The 26,292-nt window shown below is 41.6% G+C and overlaps 3 protein-coding genes and 1 pseudogene across 3 annotated transcripts; 3 read left to right on the forward strand and 1 right to left on the reverse strand.

Annotated features, from left to right (window-relative positions):
- The first annotated feature begins 365 nt into the window (after positions 1–365).
- On the forward strand, positions 366–9,475 carry LOC125954102 (pro-resilin). The gene is made up of 4 exons (XM_049684111.1): positions 366–570; positions 8,224–8,427; positions 8,530–8,721; positions 8,805–9,475. The coding sequence occupies exons 1-4, from the start codon at positions 556–558 to the stop codon at positions 8,880–8,882; spliced, it is 489 nt and encodes a 162-aa protein (XP_049540068.1). The 5' UTR covers positions 366–555; the 3' UTR covers positions 8,883–9,475.
- Positions 9,476–15,468: 5,993 nt separating this feature from the next.
- On the forward strand, positions 15,469–18,144 carry LOC125955404 (perlucin-like; annotated as a pseudogene).
- A 163-nt stretch (positions 18,145–18,307) lies between these two features.
- LOC125955405 (histidine-rich glycoprotein-like) lies at positions 18,308–25,316 on the forward strand. The gene is made up of 4 exons (XM_049686539.1): positions 18,308–18,325; positions 24,124–24,393; positions 24,467–24,601; positions 24,732–25,316. Exons 1-4 carry the CDS (start codon positions 18,308–18,310, stop codon positions 25,314–25,316), a joined length of 1,008 nt encoding a protein of 335 aa, XP_049542496.1.
- On the reverse strand, positions 20,025–20,957 carry LOC125954098 (perlucin-like). Its single transcript, XM_049684108.1, has 2 exons — positions 20,770–20,957; positions 20,025–20,515 (listed from the first exon to the last, which is right to left on the reverse strand). The coding sequence occupies exons 1-2, from the start codon at positions 20,906–20,908 to the stop codon at positions 20,088–20,090; spliced, it is 567 nt and encodes a 188-aa protein (XP_049540065.1). The 5' UTR covers positions 20,909–20,957; the 3' UTR covers positions 20,025–20,087.
- Positions 25,317–26,292: the final 976 nt, after the last annotated feature.

Raw genomic sequence — 26,292 nt, forward strand, 5'->3', positions numbered from 1 at the left:
CTGATGCTGCTGCTGCTGCTGCAGGGCTTCATATTAACAGCTGAGAGCGCGTCTTCCGATGAGCAGCACCTACCAGCCGATATTGTGTTGTAGACGCTGGGCTGGCTGGCAGCACACCACCAACGGCAGCCGCACCGTCGGACTGTCGGAGTTTGTGTGTGTATTGTTTATTTTTTCTGCGTTTCCAGTATGGGTTCGTGATCTTCCGAAACGATGCAACCCGAAAGGCGAACAGAAAGGAATAGAAAACCCACCATCGTTCCTACCGAGGCTTTCGAAGTAGTAGTCGAGCATTAGTAGGGGGTAGAACGGTATCGGCCAAGGGGCGAAGAGGGGACAAGTGCCTGTCCGACGGTTCGCATAAAGGCAGGTTACACCGCCGTACAGTCAGTAGTCCATCACAGGATACGTTCGAGAGCACATCCGGTACCTCAAAACCGACGGAGACAGTCAAGTGCGTGAAGGCAGCTGTGCAGCATCATTCTTAAGTCGTGGATTGCATCTTGCTAGTGCAGTGATACTACTTTTTGTAGCCCAGTGTTTCGCGAGCTAAAAATGATGAAGTTTGTGGTGAGTAGTGTACTGGTCGAGTTACGGTCGAATTACGGAGCAAATTGTTGTGGTGCAATATTTGCAAGACAGACTGCAAAAGACAGCGTATACCAAATAGTTTTACTCAGTGTCAAGAACTTTAGTGAACAGCCAAAGAGATAGCTAGAATGCTGGAAGCCGGAATTCATCAATTGACACTAAAATGTGTTCTTTGGTTTTTCTCCAAAAGTAAAAACCAGGCTTTGTCAACGGAAGCATCTTGAAGCTTTTTCCGCATAAGAATTGAATGCATAAGAACGAGAAGTAACTCAGAATTCGCGACTCATTTATGCGAACAAGAACGCAACTAAATTGGCGCAATGGATCAGCTCTTCTGGTTCAACTTACTTAACAGTTTTCGAACGGTTTCGGTGTCTCTGGTGCCTGGAAAAAACAAAATCAAAATGTTGGCAAGATAAGAAACAGCTGAGCCAAATCGTGTTACTGGCACAGTGCTTGCCCCCTCATAACAGGTCGGTAATCGCTGGACGCTGGAATCGCGTTGGTGGAAAACGAATTCATCAGCGAGCACAGTATTTCAACAACTGGTGGGTTTGGTTCGGTGATGGTTTTCGGATTTTCACAAAAGGAAAAAAAACAGAAGGTGGTTGATTTAACGCTTCGCCTAGCGAGGAACGTCACCACAAAGTTAAACCCACGATAACAACAAGGCCATGATTTATTCATGGATCTACTATCTACTATCTCATCGTTATTGAGCCCATTTTCGCGAACCAAAGCAACACTTTGGTCGTGCTTCAGGCAGCAGCGGGGCAGTCGGTAGAGGTAGACTTTCATTGGTCAGTCCAGCCACCGTACCAGCTGTCAGCGGATTGCTTCCTTACAATGTAGCCGTTTTATATTTCATTTGAAACAATTGGCAAAAATGAAGAAAACGAGAAAGGAGAAACGAGCAGCATGGCCTTCAGAGTGGAAAATTGCAGAGAATGGTGATCAGTAAGCGGTTGACACGTCGAGGATCACCTGTAATGACAGATTACAAAACATGAAGCAAAAAACCATTGCATCATCCAAGCGACCATGTATTACCTTCCTAATAACTAAATTATCTCATGATTATTGTGCGCCGATGGATAATCGAATTTTCTCGATTCCGTCACCTTGAGGAGCCAACAGAAAATAGATGCTGCTGTGTTGTTTTATTGTTTAAACAATGTTGCTAGCATGTAATTCAACAATACAATTTGCTTCATTATATTGAACAAATTGAATGAACTCCAAGAACTCAAAAACATGGATTGTTATCTCAAATATTAAATAGCTGGGAAATATTAAGTGGCTTAAAATGATGTGCTCTAGTCATGCTTCTCTATCGCATTCATTTGAAACAACTCGAGCACCAAAGGCACACTGAAAGGGAAAACCTGAGCGAAGTACCTCATCCGACAGAAACCCTCCCCTAAAATACCTAATGAAACGAGCTAAACTATCTGCGACTCGTATAGCGGAGTGCTTAAGCTGAAAGCTCATTAAGAACATATTGCTCACGACTGCGAGATTCATAACCAATTATGCAACGAAAACCCATCAAGAAATACAAGTCCGGGATTGAAGCGTGGCTCAACCTTCACTCGTTTTCCTTGCCACGCTCGACGTATGCCCGTTTCCCTTTGTACACCGAAAGAAATTCGATAGGATAGGGCCTTTCGAATCGTCACAACGCCTCGAACGCAACGAACGTCACTGCACAGGAAATGTAGAACCGTGCTACAGAAGCCAAAACATGATTGATTCCACCATCCACCAGGCACGCGCTTCTTTGTTTTGGTCCGATGAGAAATGTGATACGATTCCGCTCCAGGGTGCACCGCTTCGATGCTGATCTCCAAAGCTTGTAGAAGGCGAACAGCAACTGAGACGGATGCACGGATGCACTTTATATGGCACTGGCGGCGATACTTTCCAACGAGTAACGATCAGGCACACATCCGATGGCTTGTTTTTCGATCAAATTAGAATGATGTGTGTGTGTGTATGTGTGTGTGTGGCTTTAAAATCCAACCGACCAGCCGTGATCATCTAAAAACCAACCGACCAACCACCAGGCAATCGACGCACTCGGTTACGTTTAATGTCGGTAACCATGTCTGGTGGCAGCGCCTCGGGCGGTTTTTATGGATGCTAATGGCTTTACAGCAATACCGTTTATGATGGTATAATTGTAAACGGACATAATATCCGTCAATCAGTAAGCCAGCCTGATCGCTATCATTGGAAGCGTTGACAGGGGTTTATTACATGCGAGTTGAAAAAAAAACCCAATTACTCTCTTGTTTCTGAAAGAGTAGAGTAGAGATCATGACAAATTGTAGACAATTAGATACAACGATTATTAGAATAATACCAAAATATAGCTCCATAGTAGAAGTATAACCGTTGCTCTCCATTACTGCTTCAACTTTCGCTTCGTTTCGTTCGCTTGAACTATGGATTTAATACATCAGCAAACACAAATATATCCCCGTAGACACCTGTCACGCGCATCAAAGTGGTATAGCGGGCTACTTGGTGCCTATATTTAGCCAGGAATGCAATGTCATCCGATGGTGGTTGAGTGAGGATCGTGCTTTGGCACACCGCTCACGAACTGCACGGTGCAGTATGGAATACATTAGACTTGAACCCGCGGATGCACTAGGGCTCTACGTTAGATGCTAGGAGCAGATCGTTAAGTCACAAAAGTTCAGCTCCGTTGAGATCGCGATCGCGACCTCAGCGATGAGGATTGTATTGCAGCATTCTGCGTATACGCGTACCGGAACCGAATAGTTCTAACGTGGTGTAATATGCAGTTATAGACGTTGTTAGGAACCGTTTCATCATTCTTGAAACTTAATCACTAGCGATCGCCAATTGAATTAAAACAATTCATTATCTTTTCTGAGCCCAATCGTGTTTCAATCGTTAGAGGTTATTCGAATACTAATGAACTCAGAAGATTTTAAATTATGAAACAACAACGTACTCTACCTTTTTTAATTACTTTTTGAATGCAACAATGTTAGTTCCACATAAACGGATATTATTAACGATGCTATTGCCAAAATTGGAAAATAGCTTCCTTTTTATCCAGGTTTTCTCTAATCAATATTTTATTAGTTCTACTTGAGACGATTTTTCATGTTCAGAAGCTCGGGCTATTACGCAATAAAAGTATTATATTGATTCTGCTCATATGTTGAAGCTGTTGGCTGCCGCTCATCATCACCATTCGATCATTGACCGAAAGATTCCCCTTTTCCTGACGGTAACGTAGGACGCGATCTTTATAATAGTCACGCCGTCCTTGAAGGCAAAGGTCGTAGTTATTCGATAATCGCCCGCTGGTACAGATGCTGGCAAGTTTTTCGTGTCCATCCAGTAATTGACGCGATAAGAACGATTCTTAGACAAGAGAATACATTATTAGATGAGACACTCTGCTGCCACTGATGTCATGCTGTAACCTGTCACAATGACGATACCTACTCCATGTGGACATGGTGTCGCAAAGTCCGGAAGGTTTTGGAATATATTTTTGTAGACCATCTCCGATGCGGGGTCACGCGTTTTCGCCCTCAAGAACTCACATCCCTCTACCTGAGCATCGAACAACAACGGCCGATAGGTGGCGAATTTGTATTCTGCCACGACTGTGATGTTCATATAGTTTACGACTTCCGGAAGAGTTGCGTATAGGGAAAGCATCGTCGGTTGGTTGCGGCGCAATATGGTTCTACAGTAATGTATCAACGTGCGCTGGTACGGTGTATCGAGACACACAAATTTTGATATTTTTATAGTATACCTTGACTCCTGCGGAGTCGGCCTTTCACAGATAATGCTACTAATCACTAGAAGGCCAATCAAGCCATACGATTGAATCGATCTCACTAGATACATAACCGCGACTAAATCTAGTTTTGTTTGCTCTACAGTTACTTCACGCGAAATGAATGGATTGCTTTCTCATTGTTTTATTTTATAGTTTGTACTTGTGAGGTCATTAGAATGATACCCTACGCATTACGAGTTTTGGTTCTCGATGTTACGCTTATTTGGCTTTCATGTCGCAATAACGTCACCAGTTTTGCGTGCATAGATGATTCCAGAACATAATTTTTTTAAAGATAATCTTCACCTCTAACCAAGTGGCATAAAAGATCCTAACTGATTATTTTTGTTTTAGCTTATTTCAAAAACAGCGATTACGCTTTCTTACTACATTCAGCATACAAATCGAATCTTAGCAACAGATTTTAGTTGAAACATCGGTCATGCGTCTTGCGCTCGGGACAACATCAAGTGTGTAAGGTTTCATGTTCATATTTTTTACAATATAAACTCTCTTTTTATACAATGATCATACTATAGGCCCAGGTATCAAGACAGTTCTTATTACTTGTGCTGGTTGTTATCTAAATACCGGTGGCATAACAGATTCTATTTCTTTGGAGTAATTAAATTACGTCTAAACATTCAATTACAGAAGTTTTCCAACCATTTGTTTATTGATTCTTTTTGAGAAAATTATTCATGTTTGAGGAGCTTGGGCTTCTACATAATGAAGATATCATACTGCTATTGCTAAATTGTTGCAGATGGGTTTTAGTTGCCGATCAAGTCACCATTCGATCATTGACCGAAAGATTCCCCTTTTCCTGACGGTTAGGAAAGTCTGAATCTTTATAATGGTTACGCCGTCCTTGAATGCAAAGGTTGTAGTTATTCGATAATCGCCCGCTGGCACTGATGAAGGCAAGTTTTTCGTCTCTATCCAGTGATTGATGTGATAAGACCGATTCTTAAACAAGAGAATACATTATTAGTTGAGATGTCCGACTATCACACCTACACCGTAACGATTACAATCATGCTAGATACTTACTCCATGTGGACACGGTGTCGCAAAGTCCGGTAGATTTTCGAATATATTTTTGTAGATAATCTCCGAGGCGGGATCATGCGTTTTCGCCCTCAAGAACTCACAACCCTCTACCTTAGTATCGAACAACATCGGCTGATAGGTAGAGAATTTGTAATCGACCGCGACTGTGACGGTCATATAATTAACGACTTCGGGAACAGTTGCGTATAGGGAAAGCATCGTCGGTTGGTTGCGGCGCAATATGGTTTTACAATAATGTAGCAACGTGCGCTGATACGGTGTATCGAGACACAAAAACTTAGTTATTTTTATGTTATAATTAAATTCCTCCGGACTGGGGCTCTGACAGTTAATGTAACCAATCACTAGAAGGCCAAACAGACCATACATTTGAACCGATCTCACTAGATACATAACTACATCTAAATCTGCTCGACAGCTGCTTCACCCGAAATGAATGGAATGATTTCTGATTGTTTTATTTTGTAGTTTGTACTTGGGAGACCATTAGAATGATACCCTACGCATTACGCGTATTGTTAATTGATGTTACGCTTATTTGACTTGCAAGTGGTTATTGCCTCATCACCATTTTGTTTGAGTGCTTCCAGAACATTACTTGATAGAAATAGTTTACACCACTATCAATGGTCAAACTTGGCATTCACTTGTGTATTTCCATTATTAAAAAAATTGTTTGTTTCGTTTCATTTATTTCGTCACTTATCAAGCACATAATTTCGCATCAATTGAGCGTCAACGATGACGTGTTTTTACTATATTCAACATACAAATTCAATTCTAACAACAGTTCGTTCATGTTTCTTGCGCGAGAGTGTCCAAATGTCCAAGTTTTCATTGATATAAATGCTTGAAGGGGCCATTCCTTAAAATCCAGAAAACATTTATTAACTTATAAAAACACTCCTATTAAAGTATTGCCATAATATGGGTGAAAAAATAAATGCTGTTATAATTTATCATGGTTTTTCCTTTAACAGCCGAGACTTAACAGTTTTTATTTGTTATCGCTCTTCCAAGTACAGGAATCAATGATTTATTAGTTCTACTTGTGAAGATTTTACATATTTTGCGATATTTTGCTTCAACACTATGCCATGATCATACTGCTTATGTTTATTTGTTGGATTTTAGTCGCTTCTGAATTGACACATTACCAATCAATCATTGATCGAAAGATCCCTTTCTTCCGGACGGTAGCGAAAGTCTGCACTTTTAAAATAGTTACGCCGTCCTTGAATGCAAAGGTCGTCGTGATTCGATAATCACCCGCTGGTACAGATGTTGGCAAGTTTTTCGTGTCCATCCAGTGATTGATGTGATAAGATCGATTCTTAGACGAGAGAATACAGTATTAATTGAAATTGACTCTCACATATACCTCAATACACTGTAACTATCAATATTACCATAGATACTTACTCCATGTGGACACGGTGTCGCTAAGCTCGGTAAATTTTCGAATATGTTTTTGTAGATAACCTCCGAGGCAGGATCACGCGTTTTCGCCCTCAAGAACTCACAACCCTCTACCTGAGCATCGAACAAGAATGGCCGAAAGATAGCGAATTTGTATTCTGCCAAGACGGTGATGTTCATATAGTTTACGACTTCGGGAACAGTTAGGTACAGGGAAAGGATCGTCGGTTGATTGCGACGCAATATCGTTTTACAGTAATGTATCAGCGTGCGCTGGTACGGCATGTCGATACACACGAATTTGGTTATTTGAATTTTATAGGTTGACTCCCGTTGGATCGGCTTTTGACAGATAATGCTGGTAATGAGTAAAAGGCCAACCAAGCCATACATTTGAACCGTTCGCACTAAACACATAGCCATAACTGAATCCAGTTATGTTCGCTCGATAGCTGCTACACTCGAAATGAATGGCAGTTTGTACTTGTGCGATGATTTTAATGATACACTACTAACTACGCGTGTTTCTAATTGATGTTACGCCTATTTGACTTTAATGTGGCACTAACCAGCTACCAGTTTATGCGTGTTTCCGGAATCAAAATGTAATGCGTAACAACAACAGTGTGTGTAAACATCGATGGGCACAGGGATTTGATAGCCAACTCTGAAGAACAAGTCTGCAATCGCGTAGCAAGAAGCTGATACATGACGTTTGAATGCTTTGGATGGCATCACTTGCGTGGCTAGAGGTTCGATGGAAGGCACAGCATGGAGCAAGAAGTTGTTTCTCCCTTCGCTAATGCTACGGAACGGTGATACACTTACCATCCATCGTCGTCGTCGTCGTCGTGGTCGTCGTCGTCGTTGCCATTCCGATGTCTCTGCAAATAGGGCAGATGATCGAGTCGCTCGGTCTTCCGATGACGATCGTTCCAGCCGTGGTTGGAGTCGTCTTTCGTCTGGGGACGTGCTAGTCCCGCGACGCTTGAACCACCGCACAATAGGTCATTGTGTTTCTGTGTTTAATGATTTCATCACCGACCCGAACGGTACGGACGATCATGAGAGGGGCTCGGCCAGCTAGTGGCGGAATGTTTGCCGCGAAACCGTAATGCAAATACAAGATTGAGAATGGTTCTACTATTGGATTGGATTGTATTGGGGGTCGGGCATGTTGGGTATATTAAATTCAATTGAAGACAATTTATTTCGGAGTGCAATCCATTGCAGCAGTGATTATTTCGCCCGTTGTTAACATGGGAATCGTGTTCCTCTTTTTCATCCCATTCAAAAAAAAAAAGGTTCTTGCCGTGTGTCTTTGCGTCGTCGTGATTGTCGATCAGACGCTAGCACAGAACAACCAGTACCTGCCGCCCGACAAGGGCTACGCTTATGACAAGCCCAACCAGCCATTCCCATCGTCGCCACAGCCGCAGCCTCGCCCCCCGCAGCCCACCCCCGGACGACCGGCACCCTCGTACGGACCGCCACCAGCGACGGATGATGTTTGTATTGGGCCAATCACCGCCACACAATTATTCGAGCATAAATGATGATCGACATCCTGATGATAACTTTTCTCTCTCCCTCACTCCCTGTGCCTGCAGCATCATCACGAGCCGGGTATGCCGTTCGATTTCCAGTACAACGTGAACGATATCGAGACCCAGAACGATTACTCGCACAAGGCTGTCAGCGATGGGGATGTAACGCGTGGCGAGTACCGTGTGCAGCTTCCCGATGGCCGAACCCAGATTGTGCGCTACACCGCCGATTGGAAGAACGGTTACAACGCTGAGGTGCGTCATCCGTTACAGATCCGACCCAGAAGACGTCAACTGGAATGTAATATTTGGGTTTTGGTTGAAATTCGTTGTTTCAGGTGTCATACGAAGGCGAAGCCAAGTACCCAGAGGGTCCAGGACAGGGAGGTGCCAACGCCGGTGGATACAAGTACTAGGAGAGCGTTCGGGTTGTAGTGGCTGCATTCCGACCCCACCGGACATCGATGTCCACTCTCGCAGTGTAATAAGACTAGAACGCTCCGTAGAGCCATGATGATGATCCGGATAATCCTCAGCCCCGTTTTCGATTCATGCCCATCAGAAAGTGATTTTTAATCGTTACCTTGTTAAGCTAAGAGCTCCATCCGGGTTTCGGGTTCCCTGTTGAAGGGCACAAAGCCAGTGAAACAGTCCCCGTCCGTCTTTTCCTTTTCGAGCTGATCAAAGCTCACCTTCCATTGCCAAACCCCTTAGTCCCTTTTCCCTTGTACCATTGTCACTCTTACCAGATAGTCATACCTATTAGAGGTTTAGAGTTTCCATTCATGTTCCAACTACAAACAGGCAAGGACGTCGAGTGTTTGTATATAAATGTAATGAGACAATTTGACATCGATCGATTGGTCGATGAATTCGAGACATTTGGATCCGTCTAACGGCTGCCCGAGTGCGCCAGCAGCTTTGTTTTGGGATGTACTAAAAGCAGTTATCAAGTGCTACAAGAATTGTATAAAATGATACAGGCGAAATATAAACTCGAAAGTGGATAATTTTAGATGATAGCTTCGTTTGGAGTATTTTATCGTGATATGATGACCTTCTGACTGTACGGTAGTTACCGTAATATGTAGTGAAACGGGGAAAATGTAACATATCAACGCTCAGCCAGGTATCACAGATTCAATGCGATTCCTGGCGTCCTATACATACCTTCCGCAACTTCTTTCTGATTCAACTGATTTCTGGGTGTAGAATTGATTGATGGTTCCTTATCATAAAATAGCGCACTGATGACACTTTACAATAAAAATGGAAATGAATTGAATATTTATCAGAAAAACAACTGAAAAACTCATGTTTCAAACTATTTAGCTTCGTTGTAAGGAATTCAATATTATCAGTTAACCGTTTCTTATCACATCCCCATATTAAGCCATTCTGTTTTCATGTTTTCTAATTCAGTGAGATCTAGTGTTGATGCATGTTCTTGTCATGGTACAGTATGAAAAAAAAGTTTATCCACCCTTGCATGAATTTAACGTTTTGGCTGTTTTCTCCAAACAACTAAGTCCAAAAATCAAAATTCGTATATCAATAGTTTCGGTTTTCATTCTTCATTATTTTGCTTTTCACTTTTTTTTTCAAAAGACCCACTAGAAAAAAAAGATATTACAAAAATAGTCGAGTAAGATACGAAAAACACGCAAAAAAAGTTTATCCACCCCATATAAAAAAATGTATGGAATTGCATAGAATCGTATGGTTTTCTCTTCAAAATAATTAAATAAGATTTTTTTCTCTCCATTTCAAGGATGCAGTTATGCAGAAGAATAAAAAAACGAATCTATTGATATGCGATTTTTAATTTCTTGACGAAGATGTTCGGAGAAAATAGCCAAAACGTTAAATTCATACAGGGGTGGATAAACTTTTTTTCGGTACTGTATGTCAAATCGTTTCTAGTTTGCCCAAGCCAGCCAAAGGCAGCGAATTTCAAAGCCATCCTGATAGTGATCTGAGGCAATGTTGGCATCTTCCTGACGATTACGTGATCTATCACAAAAATTTCACGTTCCAAATATTGAAATAATCACCAGTCGTTGTTGATTTGCTCCGCTGAAACTGTAATCTCCAGCCATTAGCTCGATAAGGAATCAAATAATATATGCTGATTGTTAGCACTACATTCACACCTACGATAATAATCCTCGCAGCTCTAGATCAATCGCTTCACCGAGACTCACTCTTGTATCGGTTCTACTATCACTGACGGAACGCAAAATTCTGCTAAACAACCACTGCATGCATCGTTGATTATTCAACCCAAGTTTGAGACAAATAAGTTTTGCCAAAGTCAATAATGTATTGTGTAAACGATTTGTCCTTCTGGTTTCAAAGAGATACCACTCGAAAAATATCAAAGAAGTCTTTACAGCTTGGTGGTTCTTAACAGACTCCTCTTTATTCACTAATTATCCTACTCTTACTATTACCACCACCCATCTAATACTAATACCCTTACAATTGGTTTTTGAAATTTGGACAAGAAGATCTTTCCCTTCTTAACATGCATTATCTCTCGAGTTCTTTTAGTGTAACCCTCAACAATTCGTAACAGAAAGGCGAAGCAACTCACATGCCGCTTCGGCTTGGATCCATCTTTTAACAGTTGCTTTATTATAGACGATTGGTTCTAAACCTTTTAAAATAATCCTTAAGCAATAATCGTTTTTATTTTCCTTTTACAGTTTTTATTTCTCCTTTTACAGTTTTCGGTTTCGGTTCAGTAAATAGATAAAAAAAAACGAACGATTCAAACAAAGCTTCACACGATCTCCGCCTAAAAGCATGCATTGAAATTGTATACCTCCAGGTTAAAAATTAGAGCTTTCGATTCGTGGCGTATGCAATGTGGCGCTTTGATGTCTAAGAGACCCCCATTTTGCTCATGGCAGATGCAAATTGACCGCTTAGGAGCCCCTTAGCGGCCCCTTAACAGTAGAATGTAAGCGAGAGCGACCTGACCACACGTGGAAAATTGAAGCGAAATGTCCTTGTCCTTGCATGTCCTCTTTTTTCGTTTTAATTATTGTACTTATATTCCTTGTTTTGTTGCCGGAGATTTCTTCCATATTCAAAAGGGTGGGCTGTGATTTAATTTCTCAGCCGATAGCTTAGAATATCTGCCTCGCAAATTGCTCTTTCATCGTACTGGAACCCGTACGACAGATGTCTGTAAAGACAATTGATTTTTATTGGTAGTAACCGTTACGAAAATCTTTTATAGCTCTGTGCAATTCTCGTTGCAATATAGATGAAGCCAGAGTAATATCATTACTACAATATCATTTTGCTAAACTATTCAAATCTTATTATTAAAAATAAGTCCTTACGGTGTATGTTTTTTTTTTGCGAATCACGCAGAATCTACCAGACCGTTCATCACCAAACTTGTTATTATAAGTTTTTTTTTACCATCGATGCTAAAAAAAACTAAATAAAAAAAAGTGTATAAATATTTTAATATTAAAAAAAAACTACTTAATATTTGCAATTTCCTGAACAGTACAATTAAAAGAACAAACAATAAAACAAAAATACTTACAAGTTATTAATCATAATACCAACCTTTTTTTATTTTAACACTAATTTTAATTGTAACACGTATACTAATGACAATCACATAGCTTTAGTTTTAGTTCGCGTTTCTGCTGTTAAACAATCTTTTCGCAAATGTATCTCCTTTTCGTATCGCAAAACATATCGTTCCAAGTAACATTTACAGATAGGCCCCAGATTTCTAGGCAATTTTCACTGTCTAAGCTGTTATTTGGCTCTCCTGGATAGAAATTGAAGTAGCCTGTTTCGTGGCCAACAGGCTTATTAGTGTAGATCCAGGTAAAAACGCCTTCTCTAGCGAAATCAGTTGCACCGATCCACCAAGGACCTTCGAAATAGTTTGTAGTCTTGATTGCCGCTTTTACTGCTTCAGTGTCTGCTTCACTGGTGATTGTGGCAAGTCGATATCCATGCGCTAGGCAAAGTCTCCATGCTTCGAAGAAATTTACACTTTTCTCATTATGTACCACGTACTGCTTCGTACTTATGGAATGGTTGTAGTCGCCTTTTGTCGTCGTTTCCTTCAGAGCGGCCTGGAAAGCCCACTGATAATTGTTGTGATCGCCGTCATGAGAAGATTCGGTAAATCCGGCAATCGAATTTTCGGCCCAAAAACAGGCTGGTTAAGTGAATACCATAGGTTGGCGATAAGATGTGTTTGACAATGAAAACTGTGAACCATATGACGTAGTGACGTGAATTCCACCAATTCCATTACTCATGTAGAATATGTTCTACACATAGATTAAATAAAATATTCACAGTGCTATCTCCTCGTGGAGATTAGCTGCATTTGCAGGGGTTATTTTTGTTGCGGTTAACAAGATCACCCGTAAGAGTAGTCAAGCAGAGGATAAGAGGTTGTCCATTCAGTCGTACCGGCTACCACAGGTTGCAAATCAGCGAAACGTAGCATCACGTGAGAACGATCAAACACAGCAATCAGAAACATGTTGCGGGTTCTACCAAATTACGCAACTTTGCAGCGAATTCTTTGAAAATAATTTACGTCAATGAAAGACCACTGAAAAGCTGTGAAACTGAAGTCAAATTTGTGTAGATTACTGGGGCGCGGTCTCTCAGTTTGCAAGGAGACCATCCTCACGGTTTAGCTTACTAGCTCTGATATAAAACGATTAATAATTCGCCAAAATCTAACTGCAATAAACCAATCGAACCGCCTAGAACTAGCAAGACTGGACATGCCACTTATTTAGTAGATGAAATCTTATTATCTTATAGCCTCTTATTATCTGATACCTCTTATTATCTTACAGTAGATGAAAGTTATTTAGTAGATTTAATCTTGAATATTTTTAGTCGGAGTGTATACGGACAATATAGAAATTGGATGGAGTGTATATTATCCGCAGACGAATTTCGATGATTGTATTATTTTTTCATCATACTCCGACATTCACATGTGCAGATAAGACACCAATTTTCGACATTCGTAAGATGATTACAGTTAAGAATCATTATGCGGTTATGCGTGCGTATGTTCGCACGGCCTTGATAAATTGGGGCCTTGATAAGGTATGAGCGATCATGGAAATTTTGACTGTTTCGGGTTTTACCATCTCATATGTGATTTCTGGCTTATTCCGACCACTGTATGAGCACTTTAAAAGCAAATAATGAGAGCAAAAGTGATTTCAGTGTGCTTACTGAGCTGTGAGAAGGCGGTCATGGCTTCCCTAAATATCAAGTGCTTGCTAGGACTAACTTGCGTCGTTATTTACTTTGCTATAGCACATTCATCGCCTACCGATCACAGCGGATCTTCGTTTGCGGCAGGTAACGAGACAATTTTTCATACATATCAAATTGGAAAACTTTAGTAAAGTGCATTACTTCACAAAATGCGATGAACGAATTTAACAGTGTTACATATTTCTTTCTATAACAGGGTGCCACCAAAAATCCAAACAGTACGTCCCACAAAACGAAATGCTATCGTTCTTCGAAGCATGGAGACGATGTCTGGCCCTTGGTTTACGTCTTGCTACAGTTACTAGCAGCGCCGATAGTCAACTAATAAAGGAAGCAATTCAGGCTACAGATACTACTACAGAACCTTGGTGGATCGGTGGCACGGATCTCGGTCACGAAGGGGCATATGTGTGGATATCCAGTGGGCAACCTGTTTACTACGGAACAGGTTACACAAATTGGTTCCCCGGAGAACCAAATAATTATGGAGGAAACGAAAATTGTCTTGATATCGGTCGTCGGGATGCTGTTGCTTGGTTCGATGCAAATTGTGAATGGAAACAAAAGTTCGTTTGTGAAAGGGTGTCTAACTGACCGTCTACTCGGGAATAAGCAGTTTCGTTACTGTTAATGAGCCGTAACAATAAAGAATAAATTGAAGTTAATAAAATCAAATGCCGTTTACTTTTCTTTTGGATGATTGGACGATACTCTAAAAATGTGGGTGCGGCCATACCAAAGTTGACAGAGCTTATAAAAGAAAATACAACTATAATAACTGTAGGAGAAAATTCGAGAAAGTGAAATATTTAACTTGGTCATCCGAATGCAACGTGCTAGACATCATAAATGAGTTGTGGTACTACATAGCGATAAGCAGCCAAACGTTGTCTAATTGAGAAATACAATGAATGGAAAGTATAAGCATTAGACATTAATCAGCTTTGCCATTAGTTTGCAGATAACAGCGATGCGTAGCGATGAAAATATAAACCATTTTAGTGCGCTAGCTAATATTCGGTGTGAATTGAGAGAAGACAATCATGGTTTAGCTAAAAACTAATCTAAACAAACTCTCAATTACTGCGACCAACGCGTCGCTAAAAGTGGTGTGAAAAGTGAACTGTCATTCGGCTCTTAGCGCAAAAAAATCAAACATACGGCACAACTGTCCCTATATTAGTTTTAAAAAAAGTTGTTCGTTTTCATTCTCGGTCGGTGCTTCCGCACAACTTTCACATCCGGTTGTGTCAGACTGTCGCGTTGCAACAAAGATAGTAATGTAAAAATGCGGGTTGTTAATGCCAAGCAACGAACGACCAAAAACTGTCAGATTTCGGAAATCAGAACGCGTAGCAAAGATAATTTGTTGGTTTGTATGGCAGATATATGCAGTATTTGTTACATTAATTTGCATAATAATTAGCATGTATATAATAGCACACCATTGCACAGTGATCACAATAAAAACCAGCGGAATGTGCTAGCGGATGTTCAGTGTGAGGTGAAAGAAGACGATCATGGCATACCTTAAACTAAAATGCTTGTCAGTGCTAGTCTGTTTTGTGTTGTACTTTGCTGATGCAAATTCAATACCCAATAAACAATTAGTAAATTCATTTCTAACAGGTAACCTACAACTTTTTCATTGAATAAATAATCAACATATGTTATATGCTTCATATGGTTTATCCTAGGAAATTCGCTAACATGGTGCGAATGCCCGAAAGTCAACCACTACGTGCCACAAAACCAAAAGGTATCGTTCTTTGAAGCATGGAGACGTTGTATGGACCTTGGCTTCCGTCTTGCTACAGTTACTAGCAGTACCGATAGTCAACTGATAAAGGAAGCAATTCAGGCTACAAATACTACTACAGAACCTTGGTGGATCGGTGGCACGGATCTTGGTGAGGAAGGATCATTTGTGTGGGTTTTCAGTGGCCAAGCTATTGGATACCGAACCGGCTATACAAACTGGTACGCTGGAGAACCAAATAATTATGGAGGAAATGAAAATTGTATTGATATCGGTCGTCGGGATGCTGTTGCTTGGTTCGATGCAAATTGTGAATGGAAACAAAAGTTCGTTTGTGAGAGGGTGTCTAGCTGACGATCTTCCTAAGGATATCATCATACACGGGGGGGATAACAATTGATAACAGGCCTTTCCAATATTTGTTTTCCCCAAGCAGTTTCATGACTTCTGGAGTTGTGTAACAATGAAGTTCATATTACAAAAAAAAATTGATTCCATGTTTGTGTGAATGTTCCCGCATCACGCCAAGTCTTGAGTCGTCATATAATATTCTTCCAATATCTTTCAATGTTATAAAAATGAAAAACGCAAAAAACCATTCTGTTTAAAGTTCAGTTAATTCAGATTAATAATTCAGTGTAAAGATTGTTTCAAAAACAGGTTCAAAACTAACTAATTACTTAAACCTGAAAATAACGTATTGAATTATTTTGTTGGAGTGCATTAACCTGATCTACATATGTTTATGAAATTCATTGGACTAAGGAAAAAATATTACTTTAATAGTGACTAGTATGGGACATTTCTGATGTACTAAAGTACTGTGAGAAAACATCACAATTTACGGATGGCATTATGTTTACATTTAGGTTAAACAACGAAGTCATCATACTGTAAAATGCTTTATTGTTTGAGGGAGTGTCTTACTGCGTTATGAGCTATTGCGGTAATGCAATCGTTAGGTGTTGAATTTGCTTGCAATTCAAAGGATTTTCGATGATGACGCCAAAAAACGATGATTACTGCGTGAACAGTTGCAACTGTTACATTTTGAATGTACTTTATCATGACGTCATACATCGTGACACGACCTATCATGTCATATTACGCGACCAATTATATTGCTCTCATTATTTGCTTTTCAAGTGCTCATAAAGAAGTCAGCTCGAGATTGGAATAACATGTGAGATGGAAAAACCAAAAACATTCAAAATTTCCATGATCGGTTATTGTGCCCCAACTTATCAAGGCCATGCCAACATACGTATACCGATTATTATGAGACTTTCCAACTCTAATCAACTTTCGAAACTCGAAAACAAGGGTTCTTTCTGCACTTGTGACATACACTCCGTCCAATATCTATATTGTCCTTATTCCAACAAAATATTAAAGGTGTCTTCTGCTGAAGATAAAGATAGAAAAGAAGAGATAGATAGAAAAAAAAACAATCGTATTGTACCTCCAGAAGGGGTAAAAGCAATACTTTGATTGCCGATGCTACGTTGGGAAGGTTTTCGAACTAAAATTACGGTTTAGAAATAACTAACGAAATGGTAGCGATACTGATTATAATAACTGATAACCGCACAGGGCGGTGCTGCTAGAACACCTGCTTTCGTCCTGATCTTGAGTTGCGCCCCGACGACAGTCGACAAATTTGTTTAGTTTATGCATAGAACAGATTCCCCATGAGTAATCGAATCGTGTGGTTCACATTTCCCATTCCCATGCAAAATAAAATAAGCCAACCTATGGTGTTTAGCCTGTTTTAGGGTTGCAGCCAGTTTTTGAGTTGATAAATCTTATTTCAGGATTTACCGAATCCAGGATTTACCGAACACGACGACACGCACAATTCATACGCTGGATTATCAGTGGGCTTTCCAGGCCGCTTCGGAGGGGAATTTAATATAAATAGTGTGAGAGCCACACAACCGTTCAGTTCAGTCGATCTGTTAATATTGTGTGAGAAGATGTTCATCCTTGGCGAGAAATTGATTCGTGCACTTGCGCTAGCATGTACTTTAGCCATTTGCATTGCCCTAATTCCTGCAGGACACGCGTTTTGCTCGAACAGGGACGAACTTTCACAAACTAAACAACAGAAGGACGCACAAAGTAGGTTTTACAAAAGCTATTTACTTTTACAGTTGAAAATAATTTCATTATCCTAATGGTTTGTTGTTTATCATCCAGCTGCTACGACGACAAAAGGCGACCACAACCATTCCATAAGTACAAAACAGTATGTGGTACGAAACGATAAGTTAGTAACGTTCTTCGAAGCACGGCAACTTTGCGAAGCGCATGGCTACCGACTTGCCACAATCATCAGTCAAGCAGACACTGAAGCAGTAAAAGCTGCAATCAGGACTACGAACTACTTCGAAGGTCCTTGGTGGATCGGTGCAACTGATTTCGCTAGAGAAGGCGTCTTTACCTGGATCTACACTAATAAGCCTGTTGGCCACGAAACAGGCTACTTCAATTTCTATCCAGGAGAGCCAAATAATAGCTTAGGCAGTGAAAATTGTCTAGAAATCTGGGGCTTATCTGTAAATGCTGCTTGGAATGATATGTTTTGCAATACGAAAAGGAGATACATTTGCGAAAAGATTGTTTAACTGCAGCAAAGTGCACTAAAACTTAAGCTGTTTCAATATTATACACCATGTTACAATAAATAAAAGCTTTGTATTGTGATTAATAATTTTGACTAATCGTTGTCTTTGCATATTTAAAATGCCTAATTTACACCATTTTTTTATGGATGGGAGAGCAACGAAAATGTTGTGCCAGTGTATCGTAAGACATTGCATAAGAAAGGAATGCAGGTCCTTTTACTGTCTATTCCATTAAAATTCTTAATTTATTTCAAATACGAATACGAATACGTTTTGGTCTAAATCCGTTACTCATACGTACCTAGAAATACAAGTACGTTGTTTCTTTGCTAGCGGTTCAACCATAGCAATTTTTATTTCAGGATGTTACAGCATCGGGTCAGGTACATGCGATTCTCCGATCATCGGATCGGAAGCAATCCGTCAATAAGGATCGACTGACTCTGGATCAATCCGTATTTCCTTAATGTCTGGAGAGTGTACCTCTTCATTTTACTTTTTTATAAAATAAAGCGGTAGCGCTTTCTTGCTCCGTCATTCAAAACGTGACGTTCGTTACATAGTCTTGTGTGTATGTCAACGCCTTCAACAGTGGGATCCCCTGTAACTCCTATAGACCATTATCAGTTTAAGGTGTCTGTTAGCATTAATTTTCTTACATATTTCGTAAATAAGATTACTGGTTTAATAGTAATGAGAGAACTCGGTCGTATTTAGTGAGAAAATAGAGGGCATACTTGTGTCGTTTACCTCCGATTGTACTTTGTACATGTTTATAAAAGGGTTCTCGGTGATATCAAAAACGGTTAGACTCTTCTTATACGAGAGTGAATCAAATATAAACGAGTATTTATTTTTTGCAAATTAATTTTTAGTTCAAACACACAAAAGGTATTTTTTTATTTTTCTACATAATCTCCTGATTCCGAAACACATTTTTCTCAGCGGATAGGCAGCTTTTTAACATATTTCTCGTAGAAAGTTGTTGGTCGTGTTTGCAGCCAATTGCGCAAATGAGGTCATCCTCAGTATCATTGTTCAATCTTTCGCCTCCCAAAATTTCCTTGAGAGAGCTAAACACATGAAAGTCACTGGGGGACATGTCAGGACTATAAGGAGAGTCTTCTAATTTTTCCAACCTCAGTTGGTCCATTTTTTCCCTAGTTATGGCCGCAAATGTTTGTGGGGAGCATTGTCATGAAGAGAACCACTTCCCTTATCAATATGTCCCATATTTAGAGATGATATGCAAGTCGTATCTCACTTAAAACATTACAAGAATCGGTCGCATAAATTGTCCTGTAGTGATGCGACGTCTGTCATTCTCAGTAAGCCTTCTAAAGAATTTAATGTTATGCGTTCCTATGCTGGTGCGAGGTCTGCGGTTATGGCTCTCATTTTCAACACGATTACGACCCAAAAAGATGTTTTAAGCTATGCAACCACTCTGGCTCGCGACAGTGTCTCTTCCCGGAAGTATGCAGTCGATCTCCTCAAGAATTCAATCAAATTTACGCCTTGTACGGCGAGAAACTTGATTACAATATGTTGCGCAAACGACAAAGGTACCTCATACAGCAAAATTATTTCTGTGGACACTGAGAGTGTCACTGAGGCGATCTAGGGCGCTTTTCATATTCCTGACAAACCAACCAAACAACAAAAAAGCAGGAACGTTCTATCTTCACTTTTGTGGCCGTAGGACGAAAAGTCTCGTTTATATTTCATTCACCCTCGTATTTGCCTATTATATTAAGGAAGTCAGGAAAGGATTTACCTTTTAAACGCATGAACGCCCTATTGAAAAAGCCCTGTATACTTTGAAACAGACTGTGTAGTGTACTGAATGGTTAGCAAAGGAAATAACAAGCAAACAGAAATAGCAAACAACAAGAAAAATTTATGTATTGACATAATACAATACTTTCCAATATTTAAAAGATTTAATTAACAGTTTCGCAGATGTATTCCTGCTCTATTGAACAAGGTACGTCGTTCCATGAAACACCAGCACCACGGATAATCTCGAGACAGCGTTCCATATATCCTTCATTGTTTGGCTCTCCCGGGAAGAAGTTATAGTAACCAGTTCCGTGACCGACTGGCATGTTGGTAGAAATCCACACAAAAACGCCTTCATGGCCCAAATCAGTACCACCGATATACCAGTCTCCTTCCGAAGAGCTGGCATTGATAGCCGCTGCGATTAATTGACCTTCTGCTTCGCTATTGATTGTTGCCAGGCGAAGTCCACGACTCTGGCAGCGTCGCCATGCTTCAAAGAACGTAACTTTCTCATCGGATAGCAGGTATCGTTTAGGCACCGGTGCGGAAGTGTCGTTTGAAGCAATGCATTGATTCATTGGCAGATCTAATAAACGAAAAGTATGAAACAAATAACAAAACCAGAATTAAAATGTTCTCTGAAACTTTGTTGCAACGCGCCTAGGCTAAAGAAATAGCATCCAGAGGGTAAAAACAATTTCAAACTGTAGTCCACTCGATTTCCGATTGAGTAGTGATCTAAGTTAGCCACAAATCCCGACAGACCAAAAACAATCACGATTCTTAAGTCACTTCTCTGGATTGCATTTGCACTAAACTGATTAACTTATAGAAATATACCGTTATGGTAATAGTTGTAGATTATGGGAACAGCTTTAGGGAAGTATATTTCGAGACAAACAAGCACAAAACCCAGGCAAACGACCGTCGCCAATGCCCCCATTAGCGCACTCTTCACTTTCTCACTAAGGATGAACATCGTGCTTCAATTTCTACAACTATACTGGACTGAATACGCTCCTCATTATTGTGCTGCGGTCTTATATACAATATTCCTGCAAAGTTTACTTTGAAATCCTCTGATAAGCCTCGCAAGCATTCTGATGTGTTTGCATTTACGGGGAATTTTGCAATCTATCAGTTTCGTTCACGCTTTGAGCGTTGCTATTGTACACCATATTATGTTATGCTAAGGAATGTATAGTTTTCAGAATCTTGGAAGCAGTAGAAGCCGCAATCACCTATCAGTGCACAGCCAGATTAATATCAATATAAGGATCCAGCGATTGGTCCACGTCATGAACTAAGTTGTTGCAGAACGTAGTAAGTTCATTTCTCGTATTTTAAATCCAACGGAATCTATATTCCTCGATATTTATCAGCCTCACTAACGCTCTTCGTCCAGTCGATCACTTTGCTTGATTTTGCCGCATATTAGTGGTTGTGACGAGCGCTTTCGAAGCTTCGAGTTAGGTTAGGGCAGTAGCGATAACGCAATCGGTTCCATGAAACGAAGGAAGACTGCTCGGAACGATTTTAGCAAATTTAAGAAGATGTTGGGTTTGTTGCTCTGTTCCATTATGGATGGTTTTTAAAAAATCCATAGTTTTCCTTTTCTACAAAAATGCTTCTATTAAAAACCTGCACTGTTTTATAAATAAATCGTAGGATTTAGATTCTAATATATTATTATTAATATTACTAATATTAATACTCTTTGAGGATTTCCTCGTAGCATTCGATAGGCCATTTTTACAAAATTCGCGTCAACCGAAGTGCTCTTCAGCACGTACGTGGCCAATCGAAGTACAGGAGTGATAATTGATGTTCGGATGAGTAAGCTTCTTGGCTTATTTGATATTCTTGCCGGTTTTCGGAAACCCCAAGGCTTAAAGTAAAGAACAATCGATTGTTGATTGTAGCATACGGCATCTACAATTTCACCAACGCTCAGTAACTGGAAGTTGATTACGCCGAGCGGTTAATCGCACCACACCTAATCGTGCACTTTGCACCGAAACGATTAGGTCGTTCCGTCGATTTCGATGCTACACTACACCTCAAACACAGTTCTACAAACGAGCGTTGAGATTACATGTCCATCGAAGCTTGCAATTCAACGCTATCAAAGGATTATCGATGACGAATCCAAAGATTTCCGCGACGTTATGATTGTACCGTTATCGCGACGTCACACATCGTGACACGACCTATCATGTCATATGAACGCGGTCAATTACCCTGTTGCTGTACACACTAATCGATTAAGAAAGTACAGCGACGAAGTTCTTCGACGAAAGTTCAGATATTTTTCAGATAATCATCTTGATTGTTGAGATATACTGCACAAAGCATCGAATACTAGAAGTTCCGTAATTCGCGACGGCTTGTTTGACAAAGTAGAACAAGATTTCGTTGTTGACTGCAGCAAGAATAAGTCTCCACAATGCATGTTCAATAACATCCTTAGCCCTGTCCGCTACGGAACACATGAGCTGACACTTTCTTTGCCTTCTTTTGCTCGTGATGATCTATGGAGTTATTGTTGCTCAGACATGCAAGAAATTGCTCCACGGCGCCTAACAGATCGATTGTCCTCTAGAATGATATTTGAATAGTTACACTTATAATAATAAAACGAAAACGCGTTAGCGTTAAATGCAGTTATTTTCTTCTTATATGGTTAAAATTCGCAAAACAGACAGCATCTCGTTCACAATAGCAGCACCGCAACTATACTCCCTGTATCTTCGTGTGGTAATATGAGTGTATCGGCGCGCTCTATGTTTTATGCTGCCATCCAGCACAGTAACACTCAATGATGTGAGATGATCGCCTATCTAATGACCTACGAGTTACGAGGTTCTTCGATTCAACCTTCACTAATAGACGATATCATTAAAAGTAGATAAAAGTAAACGGTCCATTATTAGCGACCAGATAGATACCTGTGGCCTGATACCGCGCGACCGGGAAGGATAGATGCCAGTGGGAAAGTGAGCCAGTTATTGATTGCACAGGTTCTGATGTTGATGTTATTGCGGCACCTTGTTTGTCAATGGAATAGGCGAGCTAATGCGCATCCCACAGCATAGCATCCGCGGCATAGGGCAGCAGCAGCCGCTTGAAGAAGATGCAACACACTCCAGCGAGCCGCACCGAACTGAACCGGTGTTGTTGACGGGGATGGATGCTAATCTCCAACGATAATCATGAACCAATCACCAGGAGAGCGGCACTGTGGGTCTCAATGTGGGTCTTTTCGTAATCAACACACCCGCCGCCACCACGTACATTCGAATTCGATTGATTTGAATCGTTTTGTGTTGCTTTCCCCCCGGTTGCGGACCCACTATCGGGCTCTCCCTCCCGTCCCCATGGCCCTATCGGACTAGGTCGGCCTGCAGTTTGACAAGAATTGTCAACGGGAACGGGGGCCACCAGCTCGGTCGCTCGCTCCGGTGGGTGTTTTCGGGTGGCCGGGCGGGTGGGCGCGCTCTCCCTGCTAATGAGGACATTACCGGGAGGTTTCTTAAGCATCTCGTTTGATCTCGATTTTCAATTGCGCGAGAATCAGCGATCGGCTATATCAACTCCGGCTCTGGCATCATTTCTAGGCGATGCCCTGTGTTTCTAAGTGAGGGGTTCTAAATTGGACCAAAATGCTGGTATAAATAGTTGGCCGAGCAGCTAGAGATCATCAGTGTACGATTCTGAGTCCGTTCGATAAGCAGCGAACCGGAGCAGAATCATCCCGGAGTTGGTGTGGAGTGTGAAATCGCAAAGTGCATCCGATCCCGTCCGATCATTCTGATTCTGAACGTCATTTAGAACGCTGAATGATTTGAGAGCAATTGAGTGCATTGTATAGTGCTTGAACTAGTTTGCTTTATATAGTTCTGGTGTGCCTAGGTTGTGTTTGCTTCCACGTCACAGCTAGAAGAGTTCTAGGCCAAAGAACATCTTTAATCAAGCAACGGAAGTGACATTAGTTCCAGCGTTTGCCAGTGGTCTAGAGGCACTAGAAATGCTAGAGTTCATAAAATGTACACGTGTACTCAAGGTAGGAAAAGGAGCAGCTAGAATGCATTATCATCATGTGGTTCGAAATTCGTTTACTTGCAACAAGAATGCCGGTTTCGGATATCCAAGAACTAATGGGTTCGTACGATTGGGTTCCGTTCACTCCCACAGCTTCTGCTGCTGGTCTCGGTGATAGTGGTGCAAGCCAAACCGGAGGCCCCGATCAACTCGTACTTGCCACCTGCCCACGGTGGTCACAACGGAGACGGACATCACGATGATCATCACACGGATTTGGTGCCACCGTCGAGTAGCTATGGGACGCCCGACACCAGCTATGGCCCTCCGCACCATCAATCCGGCTTTCATCCCGATCACCACGAGCATGACGATCATCACGACCACCACGACAACCACGATGACAGTGGATCGTTTGAAGATGTGATGACAAATGACATCCCAAGCCCATCGGACATCGGAATCTTTAATGTGCGCTCCGTTTGATTAATTGCAGGAACCGGCAAAGTATGAGTTCAGCTACGAGGTAGACGATGAAGATGCGGATCTATCCTTTGGCCACGAAGAAATGCGCGATGGCGATTACACCACGGGAAAGTACAACGTACTCCTTCCGGACGGACGACGACAGGTACTTTCAATAGCACCGACTCCAGCAGAGTTTCAGATTCACGATCGCTACTTCAATGACACGCAAACAACTCGATCTCTCTCTCTCTCTCTCTCTCTCTCTCTCTCTCTCTCTCTCCCTCTCTTCGCAGATTGTGGAGTACGAGGCAGACCACAAAGGATATCGTCCAAAGATTACGTACGAAGGAGGTGATGAGCATCCGCACCATCACGATCATCCGCATGAGCATGGGCACGGGCATGAGCATGGTCACGGTGGCTACTCGAAGGAGACGCCACATACCCAGCTCGGATACCCGAAGGAATCGCACCACGATTTCGAGCACAACGGAATCGGCCACGGTTCCGGTGAGTACGATTCCCATTCGCACGATAGCGGCCATAGCCGAGCGGATCATGGTATCCACGATGGTCACCGGGGATACGATAGCAACGCGCACGAACACCACGGCAATGGTAACGGGCATCATCACAACAATGGCAATCACAATGGTAACAACGGACATCATCACAACGGTCATCATCAAAATGGCCACAATGGTCACAATGGGCATCATCGCAGACGTAGCAGCAATAACAACCACAGCAACAACCACAACAACAACCACAACAACAACAACAACAACAACCATCATCAGCATCATGCAGCTCCGCCTGCTCATCACAGCAACGGAGATCATCATCATCAGCACCATCACAACGGTTACCATCGTTAGGATGAAGGAAGCGTCAGCGAATCAGGATGACATATGGCTACTCGGATATGGACCGGATATTGTACGGAAAGGAAGCGACATAGAGCGACACAGTTCCCACACCCGCCCAACGTGCGGTCTAGGATTAGGATTAAGGGATTCAGGAGAATCCACTATTGATAAAAAAAAATGGCTACTTAGTAATCGTATAGTGAAACTTTTCAGCGATGTGAGCGTCAGGCTCAACACAGCAATCTGTTCGCTGTGCTAACTCCGATAGTATCTAAATACTGTAATCTGATAGTGAGCGAGGCCGCTCTTAAGTGAAGATGAGGCTATACACACACACACAGCGACCGATAAGCAATATATTCATCCTCCCTGGACGGTGAATTGAAAAAAAAAACACTTTCGTTTCATTTGGTTGGTGTTCCAGTTGTTGCTTAAACAATCCCCTTCCCAAAAATGAAGCAGAACCATCGGTTATTGGTTTTAAGTTTGCAATCCTATGGAGGCACACCGTTAACGTTGACCTTTCCCCCCATTTGCTCCTCTTTCACTACTGGCCGTTTCGCCGTCCGGAGAATCGTGACAATGGTGAACTTGAGAGACGCTTGTCGCTTGTCGAACGACCACCGACCGCGAACGAAAGCAAGTGCGTACCGCGGGTCTGCCCCGGGACCCGTAGTACATGCTCATTACAAGCGATTAAGGTGTCAGATAATGAAGCCAAAACCGAACCAAACCACACAGTCAATCACCACGACGGACACAAACCAGCGTGACGTCAACAAGCAGGACGTGGTGTGTTTGCCATTTTTCCATCCCGATCTGCGAAGCCAGACACACAATCAGCCCGACAATCGCCGACCAGACAACCGCCGCACGATCGATGACCATGGTTTGACAGGTTACGCGTGGTTTCGCGAACTGCGCCTTGTCCGGGGGCTGGGCGAGAAGAAGAAGAGCCCCAAACCGCCAGAGTGACATAATGACG

This window comes from Anopheles darlingi, chromosome 3 (genome assembly GCF_943734745.1).
Source record: "Anopheles darlingi chromosome 3, idAnoDarlMG_H_01, whole genome shotgun sequence".
Lineage (NCBI taxonomy): Eukaryota > Metazoa > Arthropoda > Insecta > Diptera > Culicidae > Anopheles > Anopheles darlingi.